Below are 14,474 nucleotides of genomic sequence, written 5' to 3'. Positions count from 1 at the left end.
CATAATCCGGGTTGTGTTCAGCACGGGACCGACTACATGGCGGTTTAGCAATAATAACGTTCAGAAGATGTGTTTTCCAAGATTTGGACTACGTCTTTGTTAGCACCAAACATTAATTTGTACTTTAACATGAGGTTATGACAAGGTTAAAGGCAAAATATGCCCATACAAATAGGTATAATAACCTCTTCCTATGATAGAAGACCACTGCCATCTAGTGGTTATTTATCAGTAGGTTTTCATAATAGTGTGATTATGCATTTTAAAGCATATTTCATGATTATTCGACTTAATCTAGCGTTTCAAGCATGGTTTTCAGCCTTTGATATAATTAAAATGTCCATCATGGTGAAGAATGCTAATACAAAATTGTGAATAATAATGGAATAGAAAACAAATCTCAGTCTGTCCATTATTTCACCCTCTGTCCCTCCCTCAGTGGACAAAGGCAACTACTTGGGCTGTAATTAATAACAGGTTTTTACATTTTGTTCAATGTATTTTAATATGTTTCTTGGGTTTGAGTTTGTGTGTTTTTAACGGCAACCTCAAATACACAAATAATTCACTAGCAAACGATTAAGTATTTCCGAAAAACTTCGCATCAACGTTTCTCATTCTTATTACTCTACTTTTCAATAACTTTGAGTAAGGAAAACGTTTTTCAAAATTGTCTGTGGATTATATACATGCAACTTGTTATGCACTTTTCAGCCCCTACCGATAGGAGGCGCTGTAGCTATTGGAGCGGCCTGAAATGCGACGCCAGACGCTGACGTCACATGTTTTCGCTCACATGATTGGTTGGAGGCCGGTTTCGCCAGAGGTCGCGTGAATTTGGCGCTCTTCGTTCATATCCAGAATGGCGCGCAATTGAAAGCGCAGTCCGTGTCAAGAAACATGAAATTGGAATTTCCTCTCGAGCCATTTTGGATATTTACGCGAAGACTTTCTGCTTTCGTTCGTGTTTCTGCGGCTGACATGAGCGAAACCCCTGTTTACGCTGGAGCTGCTCGCCTCTAACATACGTCTGCTAGCTTGTTGTTTTCCAGCAATAAAGCAACAAATAGCTGCCTGTCGCACAATGAGCTTTATGTCACTCGTTCCCTCACGAACACACGAAAGGGTGAACGGGAAACAGCACGAAGACGGTCATTAAAGTAAAAGTATTTTTGGTAAGTGAGGATTTAAGCTTCTTTGTTTTTCTAGTTGCTTCTCCACTATAGTTTGAACTGGAAGAGCAACTGGGCGCCATGTCAGACAAAGTTAACCGTTTGTAATCCCTTAATTATACCAACAAAACAGGAATTTTATCTTATCTTGCCTTCTTAATGTGTTATTAACGGCTTGACAGAAAATCTACACTTTCTAACGTTGCAGCTACTTTCTATCCTTTCTCATTCATGATCAGGCAGTCAAACTAATACCGTCATCTTTAAATATTGTTGTTATGCTGTATGATCAGGAAATACATCATCAATAGTTGCTTCCATGCTTTATTTCAAGTTGAGGACAGTTATTTCTTCATGTGTTGTCCTTTGGACCAGGTCTTTTCTAAAATGGCTGGTGTTGTTGCTATGGCATCTGTCATCGAGGACTTTGACATTCAGGTACGTCTAAGACACTGAGGTGGACAGTTTAGATCGTGCACTTGTTGCTTGTCAGCATTTTAATGCATTTCTTGGTTCTTCAGCCATGCAAGAAATCTCAAAGTGATGGAGGAAGTCCTGTTGTCAAGACAATCCCAAACAATTTCTGCCCTGTGCCCAAGCCTTTGCAAAAGCCATTTTCTCCTCCTCGTCCCAGCAATATTATGGACTATTTTACCCGGAAGGCCCCGACTAAGACCAGCTCACCAGAACCACTGGAAGGTGACTGTCAGAAATCTCGGCCCTGTGAAAAACAACATAGTTTAGAGACGCAAGTAAAAAAGCCACTTCAGAAACGAAGTAGAAAGTCTGGCAAAGCAGCGATGAAACTCAATAAAACGGATCGTTCACAGTCCACGGAGAAGGACTGTATGATTGTAGAAGAACAGTGCCATAAAGAAAGGTTGTCGGTACAAACAGATGGAAAGCTTTTTAGTGGTGGTGAAGGCATTAATCTTATTGAAGAGGCTTGCTTCACAGGGGAAAAATTAGAGATCACGGCCACTGAGATCGTCAGTGACATAAAGAAACATCATGATGAAAAATCCAATATTCAATCACAACTAGAAATTATAGAGTTGTCCCCAATTGTTCCTTCAAAGGATAAAGCAAAAAAAGTCAAAAGTAATGTACCGCTTGTTAGGAGAAAGCAGCAACAAGAGGAGACAGAAACTGAGAGCACACTGTGTGATGTTAGTATGGAGGTTAATGTAGATGAAACCTCACAGTTAAACAACAGCACAGTGACAATCTCCTTTGAGGAGTTTGTGCGCAGTCAGAGCGAGGACATCGATGAGAAGAAGATAGTGGAAAATGTCCCAACTGCTACTGAAAAAATGGACACTAACCTCGATGAAAATATACGTTCTGAGGAGGCAGTACTCCAAGGCTCACCGCAGACGGTCACCATTCATGCTGAAGTGCATGCAGTCTCACCTAAGCAGGATGCTGTGGCAACTAAAAAGGTAGCTTCTATCTTCAATAGGAGAAAGGGGACAACGAGCCCCTTAGAACTGATATCACCTGCTCAGATGGAGGACAGACACAAGCTCCCATCTTCTGGACCTCTTGTCAAATGGAAGTCAAATGTAGTTCTGGAGGAGGAAGACCTGGAGCTGGCCATTCTTGAGAGTGAATCCACACCCAAATGCACTGATGTTGAGAGAAAGCAGTTCATGGCTGCCTTCAAACAGCCCGCTGTGGATGGCTCTAAAACCAAGCCTGGTAAGAGCCAGGGCAAGACCAAGCAACCAATAGAGAAAGTTGAAGATATTACAGAGACAGAGGAGCAGCCCACAGTTCCACCAACTGCTGAAGAAACCTCTTCGATTTCTAAAAAAGCTGCTAAAAATAAGCTGGCAAGAAAAAGCCAAAAGAAAGGAGAAAATAGGACAGTCAGAACTTTACCTGCTCCTGTGAAAGAATTGGTAAACACTGATGATGGTGGTGGGACACAGGAGATTCCTGTCACCTCAACCCCCTCCACCCCAGCGGTGAGAAGGTCTACAAGGGGGACTGTCGTCAGTCAATGTTCCAACCCAGAAACTCCTGTCAGAAGACCAAGACAACCCAGTGAATCAAAGAGGGCTGCTGTACATCCACCTGCAAAGACACACAGGTCCAAACACGGAGTCTTCAGAGCAGAAATGGTGTGCCCTCCTGATGTCAAGCAGAGTCCAATCAGGTGATCTATATGGCCGGCCTTTTCTTTTTTTAATCCTTTTATTATCATCAAACTTTGTAATCCTACTCTTATTCCATATATGCTGTGACTTACTTTTGTGTTATCTTTTCAGGATTAAGTTTGTTCGAGTCCAGAAAGATGTTCCTACTTCCAAGACAGAAAGTGGCTGTGGCACTGCAGGTGCTTCCAATGTAAGTTCTTGTTATTACTGTTAATGCTGTTGTTCTTACACTGCTAATAATTTATATGTTTGCTTCAATTCATATTTTTTTCAGATTACAAATAATGCCAAAAAAAGGAAGCAGGCAAGAAAGCTGGTGGAGAAAGCCCGGGTGATTCAGCAGAGTAAAAAAGTCAGTGTGGAGGAGAAGACAAATCTCAGGCGTTCCTCACGTACCGAGGCCACTGCCAAGAGGAGCTACTGTGAACATGAGGTATTATTAACAAACTGCTTTCTGACGCGTTCACAATAGTGGTTCCCAGTGTTGCGTATTATCAACTAATGACGTTTTTAATGTTCCCTTAACTGGAATGTTGCTTTAAGAGTCATGAGAATTTTTTAAAATTTTATTGTCAGGATTCTGTTATATGCCTGGATGAAGATGTGATGACCACTCCTAAGGTGGCAGAAAAGAGTAAGAAGTCTTTACGCAGTCTAAATGATGTTCTGGGAAAGGCCTCATCTCTTTGCAAAGATGCCAAACCTTTAGCAGGTATTATGTCTCCATTAACATCACATCAGATTTCACCATTTCGTTGACATCTCCTCTAACGTTGCTGGAATTCCTTGCTGTCAGGGTCCAAAGCTTCCTCTCTTGGTCAAGAAAAAACTGCTCGGAAGGCATCGGCGGTGATTTCTATCTTTGACGACAGCAGCCATGAAAGCTCCACAAATTCTCCAGACAACGATCAGTCCAGGGCACGCAGAGAGTTCCTAAAGAGTGGTTTGCCTGAGTCCCTTAGGAAACAGATAGCCAAGACCACTGCCACAAAGGAGGCGTATTCTCTTTCCTGTTCTTCCTTTCAACCGGTGACACACACGAAACAAACATTAAAAGGTAGACCGCTCCACCAGAAATACATGTTGATTTGTTTTCCACATCCAGGCAAAAAATAAAAAACGTCTCTAAACTGACTTAATGTTCAAATTGATCGACTCTGCAAATGTATTGTGTGATCAACATTGAACTGTGTTTTGACAGATTGCCCTCTCTGGAGTTTGCCTTGGCCTCAGTCCTCTTTACTGTCTCATCTGCAAGAGTTTTGGTACCAAACGTGCAGCCCACTGCCACCTGTTTGCAGCTCCCATCTTATGAAGACAAAACCAGCGTGTAGAGTGTTACATAAGCTGGTATGTTATGACTGTAGGTCCTCCCTTCTGTCCTGTCTCTCCTTCTTTTCCTGCTTCATGCTGCGTGCAGTCAGCAGAGGACTGGTCCTGCCAAAGGTTTTCTCCTGTTATGCTAGTATTCATTTATTATGTATAGATAAATGGAATTGAATATTTTAGGTTAAATCCAGCACTGAAAGCCCTTAGTTACACTTTTTTGACATGGATTTTTTTGTGTGAGAGGCACATGAAAAGCCTATTTATGATTACTCACTGACAGCATTTGCACATCAGGCATATAACACTGACAGTTAAGGATCAAATGTTTCATGTTAATTTCTCATTCAAAGGGTTCAACACAGAGGCCCGAGATCTCTGAAAGCGTTCGTCATCGTCTCACAGAGGAGGTGGGCACATCCAATCCTTTATTCCCTGTTCAGATGTTCATGAGTCGCCTCCTGAAGAGACGCGCTGATCACAAGCAGCAGTGCACGGCAGCAGGTCAGTGGGACAGCACTGAAACATAAAGAGTTGTAGCTTATTGGTTTGATTGTTTTGGGTTTTTTTCCCTCACATTTGCATTTGATGCAGTACATTAATAGCTAATATATTAACACACAGCTACTAAACTTGTAATATGTTGCCTTTTTATTTTATTGCTAGAAGCAGACCCTATCACCAGGGTCAAAACCAGCGCACTCTCTGCTAAATCAGTGGGAGGGAAGAGGAAGAGGAAAAGTGAGGAAGAGGAAATTGCTGTAAAGGTGGCTAAAAAGCAACGTAGAGGAGAGGAGGAGATTGTTTCACAGCGAAGCGTGAAGGGAAGCCGCATGAGACGAAGTCAGCGGTCCAAACCTGAGCAGGAGAAGAATGACGACGCCAATCCTGCAGCTAAATCTGAAGATGACGCTCTCATTACGATTTTGGATGAGGACACTGAAAAAAAAGGTATAAATCAGTTTTCCCTTCAGTCATTTGTTTGTCCTGATCAATCTATTTCATGCCCAAATGTTCTTAATTATAGTCCAATAACATCAGCATAATTGTTTTTGTTTACTGGTAAGCTTGATAAATACGGACGTGTTTGCACCTCCGTGATCACTCGTTGACAGTGGTTCAGTTCTTGTGATTGAGATTCATCACTGGCTGGTTCTTTATTTTACAGATGATGTAAAGGAGGATGTGTTATGGACAGATAAATATCATCCTCAGCACTCTAGTGACATTGTAGGCAATGCCAGAGCAGTGAGGAGGCTGCACAGGTGAAGAGTCAAAAGTGCTTTACTTTACCAAGGCTTGGTTGACATGTGGCACAGGTCAATGACATGATGATCTTTCTGTTTCACAGCTGGTTAAGGGAGTGGAAACTCAGAGCAGACCGAGAAGAAAGAAGAAAACAGACAGAGAAGAAGCAAGGGGAAGACAAGACTGGTGAGTGGCAGAAATACTGCTCGTCTATTTGTTTGTCTGTTTGGTTTAATTCATCTGATCTTTATTTCCAGATTCAGACTGGGACTGTGGAGAAGAGGAGTTTCAGGATGGAGAGGACATGTTATGCAATACGTTGCTCATCACAGGACCCACTGGGGTTGGGAAGACTGCGGCAGTCTATGCGTGTGCTCAGGAACTGGGCTTCAAGGTACAAACTCTAGCAGGCACTTTTGTTGAAATTGTCACTTTAATTTTATAACCTGCCGTCTGGCTTCTCCAGGTATTTGAGGTCAACGCTTCCTCTCAGCGCAGTGGCCGTCTGATTCTGTCGCAGCTAAAAGAGGCTACGCAGTCACACCAGGTGGATGGTCAGGGCGTTAACACATGCAAGCCCTCCTACTTTAATAGTTACAGCAGCAGCAGCTCTGTAAGGCCAGGAACTTCTCCAAGTATGGAAACTGACAATTAACATACTATATCAGTATAAGACAGAACTATCTAAGATAACTGCTGACTGTTTCTTTACTTGTCCAGAAAAGGTCAATTCTTCTCGAACAGTGGTTTCCTCTCCTAGAAAACACCCTCATTCACCTAAAGGGGTTAAAAAAGGAGACCTGGCTCCAACATCACTGGCTAACTTCTTCAAAATGGGTCGGCCCCCCAACAGGGAAGCACCAAACACTAAAAATAATGAAAAACCATGTAAATAGACTTTCCTTTTTTGTATTTGTTAGTTATAAAATGATGACAGAACTTTGGGGATTCATTGAGTTTTTCCTCTCATACAGCTTCATGCAAGAACACTACAAAAGCAAATGTGTTTGGCAGTAGAGACAAAGTCCCTGCTGCAAACCCACCAGTAGCTTCCGTGTCTAAAGAGAGCATCAGTGAAGAGCAGAGCAAGAAGTTGGCCACTTCGTTGATCCTGTTTGAAGAGGTGGATGTAATTTTTGACGATGACTCCGGCTTTCTTTCTGCCATTAAGACATTTATGACTACTACCAAGAGGCCCGTCATTCTCACTACCAGTGGTGAGTAGGAGGAATTGGGGAATTCAGAGAAATAGGCCCAATTTGGCCTGTTTTTGATCATATTGAGTCTAAATCAAACCTTGTCTGCAACGTAGATCCTGCATTCAGCAGCATGTTTGACGGTAATTTTGAAGAGATCCATTTCAAAGCGCCTTCTGTGGTGAGTTGTGAACATCTCACTGATTCTAAACACAGATTTGTGGCTTCTGTTACAATGCTAAAGAAACAGGACGCATCGTTCTTATTGTTTCTTCCAGTTGGACTCGAGCAGCTTCATGCAACTCTTGTGTCTGGCAGAGGATATCAGGACGGACCAATGGGACGTCAGCGCTCTGCTGCGACACAATGGATGTGACATGAGGCAGAGTTTACTACAGCTGCAGTTCTGGGCCCGCAGTGGTGGGGGTCACTGCACAGACAGGCCTGTGACAGACACTGCTAAAAAAGGTAATGGGCGTTTCAAACTCTTTCCTGGATTCTCACAACTGAATTTTAGATTTCTCTGCAATTCAGAGTGAAGAAACTACAGTCACCCATAATTAATGCCTTTTGAACATGTTAAAAGGGTACTTGGGGAACTGGCAGTGTTCCTCTGGTCTGAAGGTTCAGGGTTCACGCCCAACAGAACTCTCCTTACAGTTACAGCGACCTTTTTCTTTGTGAACTGAACAGTATTTATTTTATCCCTGCAAGTTTTGCAGTGTGGTTTATTCATAAAACAAGCATGAGTCAATCTTTTTTTCTTTCTCTCCCTTTTTAAGCAGCCAAACTCGAGCCACTTGAGCCTGAAGCTGCATCAGATTCTGTCACATCTGCCGTCCCTCCTCGTGATGCCTGCTGCACCGAGAGCATGCTGGGTCTGCTGAATATTGCACCTGAGCGAGACATTTGGCAGATTCTCAGGGTGAGCTCTGTGTTTACTTTGATTTAAATAATAAATCATTTGAGATATTAATGGGAGGGTGTTATCAACAGACCTGTAGACCTGATGAGGCATCGTGGTGGGACCTGCTGACCAACTGCAAGCGACGAGGAGTGGACCTTCTGTATTCAAATATGGAGATACTCTTACCTCTGCCAAGCACCCAGCTGACTACCTCACCCAGTGAACCAAAACAGACACTTTCTCAATCACAAGACCATCCTGTGTTGCCACCCACAGCGGAATGGATGGAGTGCTCAGACGATGGCAGTCCAATTAAATTTTCCAGCAGGATGAGGAAGATGAAGAAGCAACACTGTGTGCCAGGTCAGGATGGACTGGACTCTGACTCTGAGGATGACTTTGTGTCTCTTCACAAACCCCAGATTGTCTCGCAGTCAAAAGAGGACGTCGGAGCGAGTGTGGTTTGCCCGCAGGTAAGGAGGAAACCGCTGACTCCTGAAGAGAAGCTCAAAAGCCTCCCGGTCTCTCAGGGTCTACAATCATTAGGTGAATTTTTTGACAACCTGTCCTGCATGGACTCGATGCTGGGTGCTCCTCCAACGGCTCTCGGAGCTGGTGCACTGGTAAAAGACGGGATGAGAGACGAGGCGAGAGTTGAGACGGACAGGGGAAGCTGGATGGGCAGAGAGCGGTCCTTAGAGATCACAGCTGCTGTTGAGGCACTGAGCTTCCAGAAGTGTTGCATCTCAGCAGCAGAGGCCTGGGATAAAGCCAAACAGTTTGAGGGGAGGCTGAGGGAGGAGGCAGAAGCAGAACTGACTCTTCCTGTGGCAGCTCATCGCGACAGTTGCAGCTACACCCAGGACGGCCCCTGCCAACCACAGTGAGTCCTGACAGGCCTTGCACAATTTTTTCATCTTTCTGCAGCAGTCGCCATGATACTGTTACTTTAGAGAAGTGTGTTCTAACCGCATTGTATGTTTCACCAGCAACCCAAGCGTCACAATGAAACCAGACGTTTTAATGATACTTTGCTGTGAGATAACTTCTGTTGAGTTGATGGTACTCAAAGAGTTTGATATACAGTGATCCCTCGTTTATCGCGGGAGTTGCGTTCCAAAAGTAACACGCGAAAAGTGAAATCCGCGAAGTAGCAACTTTATTTTTTTAAATTATTTTACAATGCAATACTGAACAGTAGAATGAAACAAAACATCAAAACCTGTTTTAAAGACCAAACTTTGTTTAAAACAATAATTTTAATATAGTAATACAAGGTTGGAAACATTGTCACTCGCGTATTTCAGTCCCAGCTGTGCCTCTGCGTCCTGACTCCGCTCCGCTGGAGCGTCTGTTTCTACTGAAGGCGCAGGAGTCTTTCTCCGAGAGAAGAACATTGTTATAGGCAGTTGTTGGCGCTCTTTCTTTTTCTGAGCAAGAAGATTTTTATAAACGGATATGCCACCTTCGATTATATTTGAGAACTGCAATGAACGACTCGCAAAAAAAATCTGCGAAGCCGCGAAAGATGAACCGCGATATAGCGAGGGATCACTGTAATGATTTTTTCCCCCCCCCAGGTTAATACAAAAGAGGACAGAATTAATGGAGAGCCTGAGGTTTAAAGGAGTGTGTGGTACGCTATGCAACAGACCAGCAGCTGCCGTGGAATACCTGCCAGCTCTGCGCACCATCTGCAGATCAGAACAGCTGAGAGAGCAGGAAAAGGCGAAACGAAGGTGAGCAAAGCAGTCATGTGCACTCATTATTAACATCCGGTTTGACCTTTGGGCAGGAAGCGGTGATCAAAATGTCTCAGAATAGACATGATCAAAGCTAACCGCTGATTGCCAAATAGCTGGCATTCATCGCAACTTTACTTTATAAGTCACAGTTAAGAGCGCGGTGTTCAAGGACAAAATGTTGATTTTGCCTTTTCCTTTTTCAGGTTCCTTCACTACCTGGACGTGATCCACCTGGGTCTTGACAAGAGCACTCTACGATATCTTGCAGGAGATTTCCCTTAAACTGTAGCGCGTGGAGATGAGTTCCATACTTGTCTGGGATCATTGCGATCAGAATTCAGATGTGCTCTAAATTTGGGGCCTGTTTGGGTGCCTTCAAGGACTGCACTAATAATAATTTACACTCTTTGTATCATTTTTAAATTGTGCTGGAACATTTCTTGTACGTCAGCCTTTCATACCTTAAAACCTCATTTAGAAATATAGTTTTTTTTGCAAAGCAAGTGTAATTAATGCTGTACAGGTGCTCAATATTTTATGTTTGCTTATTTGTAAAGGGTTTTTGTAAATCACAGAATCACATTGTTTCTCTTTATAAAAGTGAGATATTTTTGACAGAATTTTACTTTTTCCACTTCAGCTTCTTCACATTAAAACACTTATTTTTCAGCGGCAACATTCACAGTGCGATTTGAAATAAAGGTTTATCAAAACCAAATGTATGCCTTTGTAAACTAACGCTGTCATATGATCAACAGGAAGTTTTGCAACCTAAATAGCACCCAGGTCTTGAGATGTTTCCGTGACACTCAAGTGTTTTAATCTTAATTTTAGAAGCGGTTTTAAATTAAATGGGGGGGGGGGGGGGGGGGAGGGAGTCAGAGCTTGCAGAGTTAAGTCAGAACGCGCATATTGGCACAGGTGACTATCGTTTTAAAAAAGTTTAAAATAAAGAATAAAAGTTAGTGATGACTTGAGCAGTTAATGCCGACAGATTTGGGACTCATCAGGAAACTGGTCTCAGCAGACTGCGCGCTCTGCTCCTCGGCGCGCGCATCTGTGCGTAAAGTTGGGCGGACACCCGTTTCTGAAGCCGCGGAGGAAGGTTCCCCTTTTCACTCGGGCCAGTCTTGTCTCGCCCCCGGTTGAGTCGATTACAGCACCATGCCCAGTGTTGACGACGGCGTCCATCGTGTGATAGGGGACGTCGATTTTTCGTGGAAATGACAAACCACGAGCGGAACAAAAAGATCTTGCTGGAACTTGTGAAACAACCGCACAACAATCGGTGCGCTGACTGTGGTGCGGCTGGTAAGTCCAATTTAGAACAACGTGGTAACTTTGCACCCAATGCTCTTTTTAAAACAAGCATTTTTAAACAAAAGAGGCCAGGTCCTAAAGCAAGGCAGAGTCTCCTTACCTTCTTGATCGGGTTTTAGAGTTACTGAGCTGGTTGTTCCTCTTCACCCTGTCAAACAACCAAATTATTGCCTAGGCAGAATAGTATGGATGGGCTGAGTGAGTGATTGACTAAACTATAATTAGTAGGCTACATTTGTTTTTCTACTTGCCTGAGTGTTTTAGCTTTACTCTAATCTCGATTTAGGGGCAGAGACACCCGAGAGAAAGACTTTACTCTTTCTCTGGTACATTGATATTTTTGGAGAGTGGTGAACAGGATGTAGTGAAACCTAGCTACAGAGAGGCTCCCCCAGATCATGAGCTGCTTGTTTCCACTCGCCATCGTCTGCAGATCCAGAGTGGGCTTCCTACAAACTGGGGGTATTCCTGTGTCTGAACTGCTCCGGCATCCACCGCAGCCTGTCCAGCCGGGTCAAATCAATAAAACTGGACTTCTGGGAGGATGAGCTGGTTGAGGTAGGGCTCACTTTACTTTAATTTTTATCATGCCGCACAATATAATTAAGTTGTCTTAATTTGCATCACCTGAGAAGTTCATGAAAGCCAGCGGCAACGCCAGCAATCGGGCTGTTTTTGAGAAAGCTGTTCCAGTCTTCTACTATAGACCTCGAGAGAACGACTGCAGGTGAGTGCTTTTCAGCCTGGTTATGTTGTCATGGTGGAATCTTCAGTTATGACACGCACAGACTGCTGACACTGCAGAAAAACAGACAAAAACAGAAGTGCAATTTAGGGCCAGACAAATTCAATACAGATTCTTCTAAATCAAAGCAAATGAAGCCTGTTTCTGTAGCAGTGATGCAGATAGTAATGAACAGACTGTGACACTGTATTATTGACATTCGCGTCTGAATCACAGCACCTTACGTGAGCAGTGGATTCGGGCTAAATACGAGAGGATGGAATTCACAGGGGAAACCAAGTATCCGCCTCTTCCGTACAACACAGGTGAGGCTTGCAGATCACAGGTAGATAAACTAATTAAAGTGAGGCCCACAGCACAAAGGAGAATGGCCTGATCCTGTGACTGAGCTGTTGTTTTGACTTGAGTCCAGGTTTCTATGAAGGGATGCTGTGGAAGAAAGGGAAAGAGAAAATGCAGTTTTTGAAGAGGAAGTTTGTGCTGGTAGAGAGAGAATTTACTCTGTCTTACTACAACAAGGAAAATGTGAGTCGTGAATGCTTAAGTAGTTGCTTTAGTTTTTTCTAACCATTGTACTGACTCTAAAGTGCCCTAATGTCGCATCATCAAGGAATCCAAAGGCCCTAAAGCTGTAATCTCCATAAAAGACCTAAATGCCACATTCCAGCCAGAAAAGATTGATCATCCTCATGGCCTGCAAATCACCTATCAAGAAGACGATCACACTAGGAGCCTCTACGTTTATCATGAGAGCGCTCAGGTGGGACCGCGTCACCATCAATGTCGCATGCTGGGTTGCCCTGATTTTGACGAAGCTCAGTGTCTCTTCTTCTACTTTAGGAAATAGTCACATGGTATAACGCCATCCGTGCTGCGCGCTACGCCTACCTGAAGACTGCATATCCAACGGGAACTGATGAAGAAGTAGGCAATGCAGCATAATCTGGACGCAATATGTGGTTACACCTACTCTTACTTTAGTTGATGTGGCTTTATTAGATAGATAGTGGAGAACACAGGCCACTGACAAAGGAAGCATGTGATTAGATATATTCTACAAATATGATAGAATGTAAAAATGTGCAGAATGAAAAGACACAGGAGGTTCATTTAATCCTTAATCATACTTTTGTCTGTGTCAGCTGATACCAAAGATAACAACGAACTACCTCAAAGAAGGATACATGGAAAAAACAGGACCTTTGGTAAGGTTTTAAACTCATACAGGCCTGTTCTTCCTCACGTTTGTCTTATTCTCAGTGCTTATGCTCATTATTCTCAGTGTAATTCTAATTATTCAGCGTTCCTGTTCTTTTTAACATATGAAAAAGGGTAGTTAAAGTTATGAAATTGTGGAGTTTCTGTATGTGATGTTCCATTTTATATGTGTTCTCTCTTTGACAGCATAAGGAAGCATTCAAAAGACGGTGGTTTGTTTTAGACTCTGGGAACCGGAAGTTGCTATATTTCAAGCATCACTTGGTGAGGGGGGGTCAAACGCTTTGTGTGTGTGTCACTATCTCGCCTGGTCCATCTCTGGCTTTTCAATTTCATCTTTTCAATATGACTGAATGTAGGATGCAGAGGAGTTAGGGGTCATTTTCATTGGCACGGAGGAGAAAGGGTACTCGGTGAAGGAGTGTGAACCCAAGAATGCTCGAAGAAACAAGTGGAAATATGGCATCACAGTGGAGACCCCATGGCGTCAGTTTGTCTTCATGTGCGAGCAGGAGAAAGAGCAGAAAGAGTGGATTCAGGCCATTGCACAAGTCCTTCAAAGACCCATGACACCACAGGATTATACCAGTAAGCAAGGAACCACCACAGACATTAAATGTGCAATGAAAGTTCTTTGATATAATCACAAAACCACAAAAAGGACGATGAATAAAACAGTCAAAGAATATCTAAACATTCATTGACTTTTAGCATGAAATTAGCATACGTATATACACATAAGGCAAACCAAAGTTGTTAAATGCGACATATGCATGTTCTAATTTCATTCAACATCCCCAAAATGAACTTTCCAGGTTTGATGTTTGACCACACTTTATCCTTTTCCTTTGTTTCTGTTTCAGTCGAAGCTAATATCAAGTGTAAGCGTTGACAGAGACGTACCACAACTGGACCTCAATACCACAACATTTGTTGCCTTTTAACTGATTTCATCAAGGGATAATGTGGCAAATCACCTCTTAGTACCAACCATTCCCCGGTGTCACTCAGATATCACTATTATGAAGAAGAATGACAATAAGTGTGCAACACCAAGTGATTTACAGGAATGTTTCTTAAGTGGCAAAAATGTTTGTTTTTACATGACAGTATTGTTGAACATAAAAAGTGATCTTATTTAATACATGAGAGAAATGGCTTTTGTTTAAAAAAAAGTTTGAATCATACAGTTCATGTGAAGTTTTCTTTAAAAAGAGGACCTGATGATGATTTTTTTTCTGTTTTAAATCATGGAACAGCAAGACTAACTCTTTCGATTTTATTGTAAACACAATAACTCACAATATCACCACACAAATGATAACGTAATAGATATTTTCCCACATGTTTATACCTAACTAATGCTACATAGAAATTCATATAATTCAGTTGTTAATTCATGTCAATTTAAACGTGAAATTTAATAAACATAGAC

General features: G+C 42.7%; 2 protein-coding genes and 1 long non-coding RNA gene across 6 annotated transcripts; 2 read left to right on the top strand and 1 right to left on the bottom strand.

The window, feature by feature from the left end:
* The first annotated feature begins 824 nt into the window (after nucleotides 1–824).
* On the top strand, nucleotides 825–10,376 carry atad5a (ATPase family AAA domain containing 5a). Of its 3 annotated transcripts, none has more exons than XM_057014158.1 (22): nucleotides 825–1,175; nucleotides 1,548–1,610; nucleotides 1,694–3,333; nucleotides 3,446–3,524; nucleotides 3,609–3,767; nucleotides 3,911–4,046; nucleotides 4,131–4,391; nucleotides 4,536–4,684; nucleotides 5,014–5,164; nucleotides 5,330–5,611; nucleotides 5,829–5,925; nucleotides 6,012–6,094; nucleotides 6,166–6,302; nucleotides 6,375–6,543; nucleotides 6,629–6,796; nucleotides 6,883–7,125; nucleotides 7,221–7,285; nucleotides 7,383–7,572; nucleotides 7,887–8,029; nucleotides 8,101–8,894; nucleotides 9,592–9,750; nucleotides 9,960–10,376. In XM_057014158.1, the coding sequence occupies exons 2-22, from the start codon at nucleotides 1,560–1,562 to the stop codon at nucleotides 10,036–10,038; spliced, it is 5,235 nt and encodes a 1,744-aa protein (XP_056870138.1). In that variant the 5' UTR covers nucleotides 825–1,175; nucleotides 1,548–1,559; the 3' UTR covers nucleotides 10,039–10,376. The 3 variants fall into 3 exon arrangements, with proteins under 3 accessions (XP_056870138.1, XP_056870137.1, XP_056870136.1); XM_057014157.1 differs by having other exon boundaries at nucleotides 5,327–5,611; nucleotides 7,890–8,029; XM_057014156.1 differs by having other exon boundaries at nucleotides 5,327–5,611.
* LOC130514530 (uncharacterized) lies at nucleotides 3,887–5,606 on the bottom strand. Its single transcript, XR_008947014.1, has 2 exons — nucleotides 5,519–5,606; nucleotides 3,887–5,179 (listed from the first exon to the last, which is right to left on the bottom strand). It is a non-coding gene; the product is annotated as an uncharacterized LOC130514530 (long non-coding RNA).
* A 441-nt stretch (nucleotides 10,377–10,817) lies between the features above and the next one.
* Nucleotides 10,818–14,226, top strand: adap2 (ArfGAP with dual PH domains 2). Of its 2 annotated transcripts, XM_057014165.1 has the most exons (11): nucleotides 10,818–11,067; nucleotides 11,510–11,634; nucleotides 11,712–11,803; nucleotides 12,038–12,126; nucleotides 12,234–12,346; nucleotides 12,432–12,581; nucleotides 12,662–12,745; nucleotides 12,964–13,026; nucleotides 13,226–13,303; nucleotides 13,399–13,627; nucleotides 13,903–14,226. In XM_057014165.1, the coding sequence occupies exons 1-11, from the start codon at nucleotides 10,980–10,982 to the stop codon at nucleotides 13,929–13,931; spliced, it is 1,140 nt and encodes a 379-aa protein (XP_056870145.1). In that variant the 5' UTR covers nucleotides 10,818–10,979; the 3' UTR covers nucleotides 13,932–14,226. The 2 variants fall into 2 exon arrangements, with proteins under 2 accessions (XP_056870145.1, XP_056870146.1); XM_057014166.1 differs by lacking the exon at nucleotides 10,818–11,067 and having other exon boundaries at nucleotides 11,685–11,803.
* Nucleotides 14,227–14,474: the final 248 nt, after the last annotated feature.

The sequence above is a fragment of the Takifugu flavidus genome, chromosome 18, assembly GCF_003711565.1.
Source record: "Takifugu flavidus isolate HTHZ2018 chromosome 18, ASM371156v2, whole genome shotgun sequence".
Lineage (NCBI taxonomy): Eukaryota > Metazoa > Chordata > Actinopteri > Tetraodontiformes > Tetraodontidae > Takifugu > Takifugu flavidus.
Note: the sequence above shows the minus strand (reverse complement) of the source record. Positions and strands in the feature narration are given on the sequence as shown.

Bases quoted from the DNA above. Each gene is read 5' to 3' on its own strand.
- atad5a (XM_057014156.1), top strand. From the start codon at position 1,560: ATGGCTGGTGTTGTTGCTATGGCATCTGTCATCGAGGACTTTGACATT. The intron at 4,685-5,013 runs GTATGTTATGAC...TCTCATTCAAAG, and splicing joins GTAGAGTGTTACATAAGCTG to GGTTCAACACAGAGGCCCGA. The intron at 6,797-6,882 runs GTAAATAGACTT...CCTCTCATACAG, and splicing joins TAAAAATAATGAAAAACCAT to CTTCATGCAAGAACACTACA.
- adap2 (XM_057014165.1), top strand. From the start codon at position 10,980: ATGACAAACCACGAGCGGAACAAAAAGATCTTGCTGGAACTTGTGAAA. The intron at 11,068-11,509 runs GTAAGTCCAATT...CATCGTCTGCAG, and splicing joins CGCTGACTGTGGTGCGGCTG to ATCCAGAGTGGGCTTCCTAC. The intron at 11,804-12,037 runs GTGAGTGCTTTT...TCTGAATCACAG, and splicing joins CCTCGAGAGAACGACTGCAG to CACCTTACGTGAGCAGTGGA.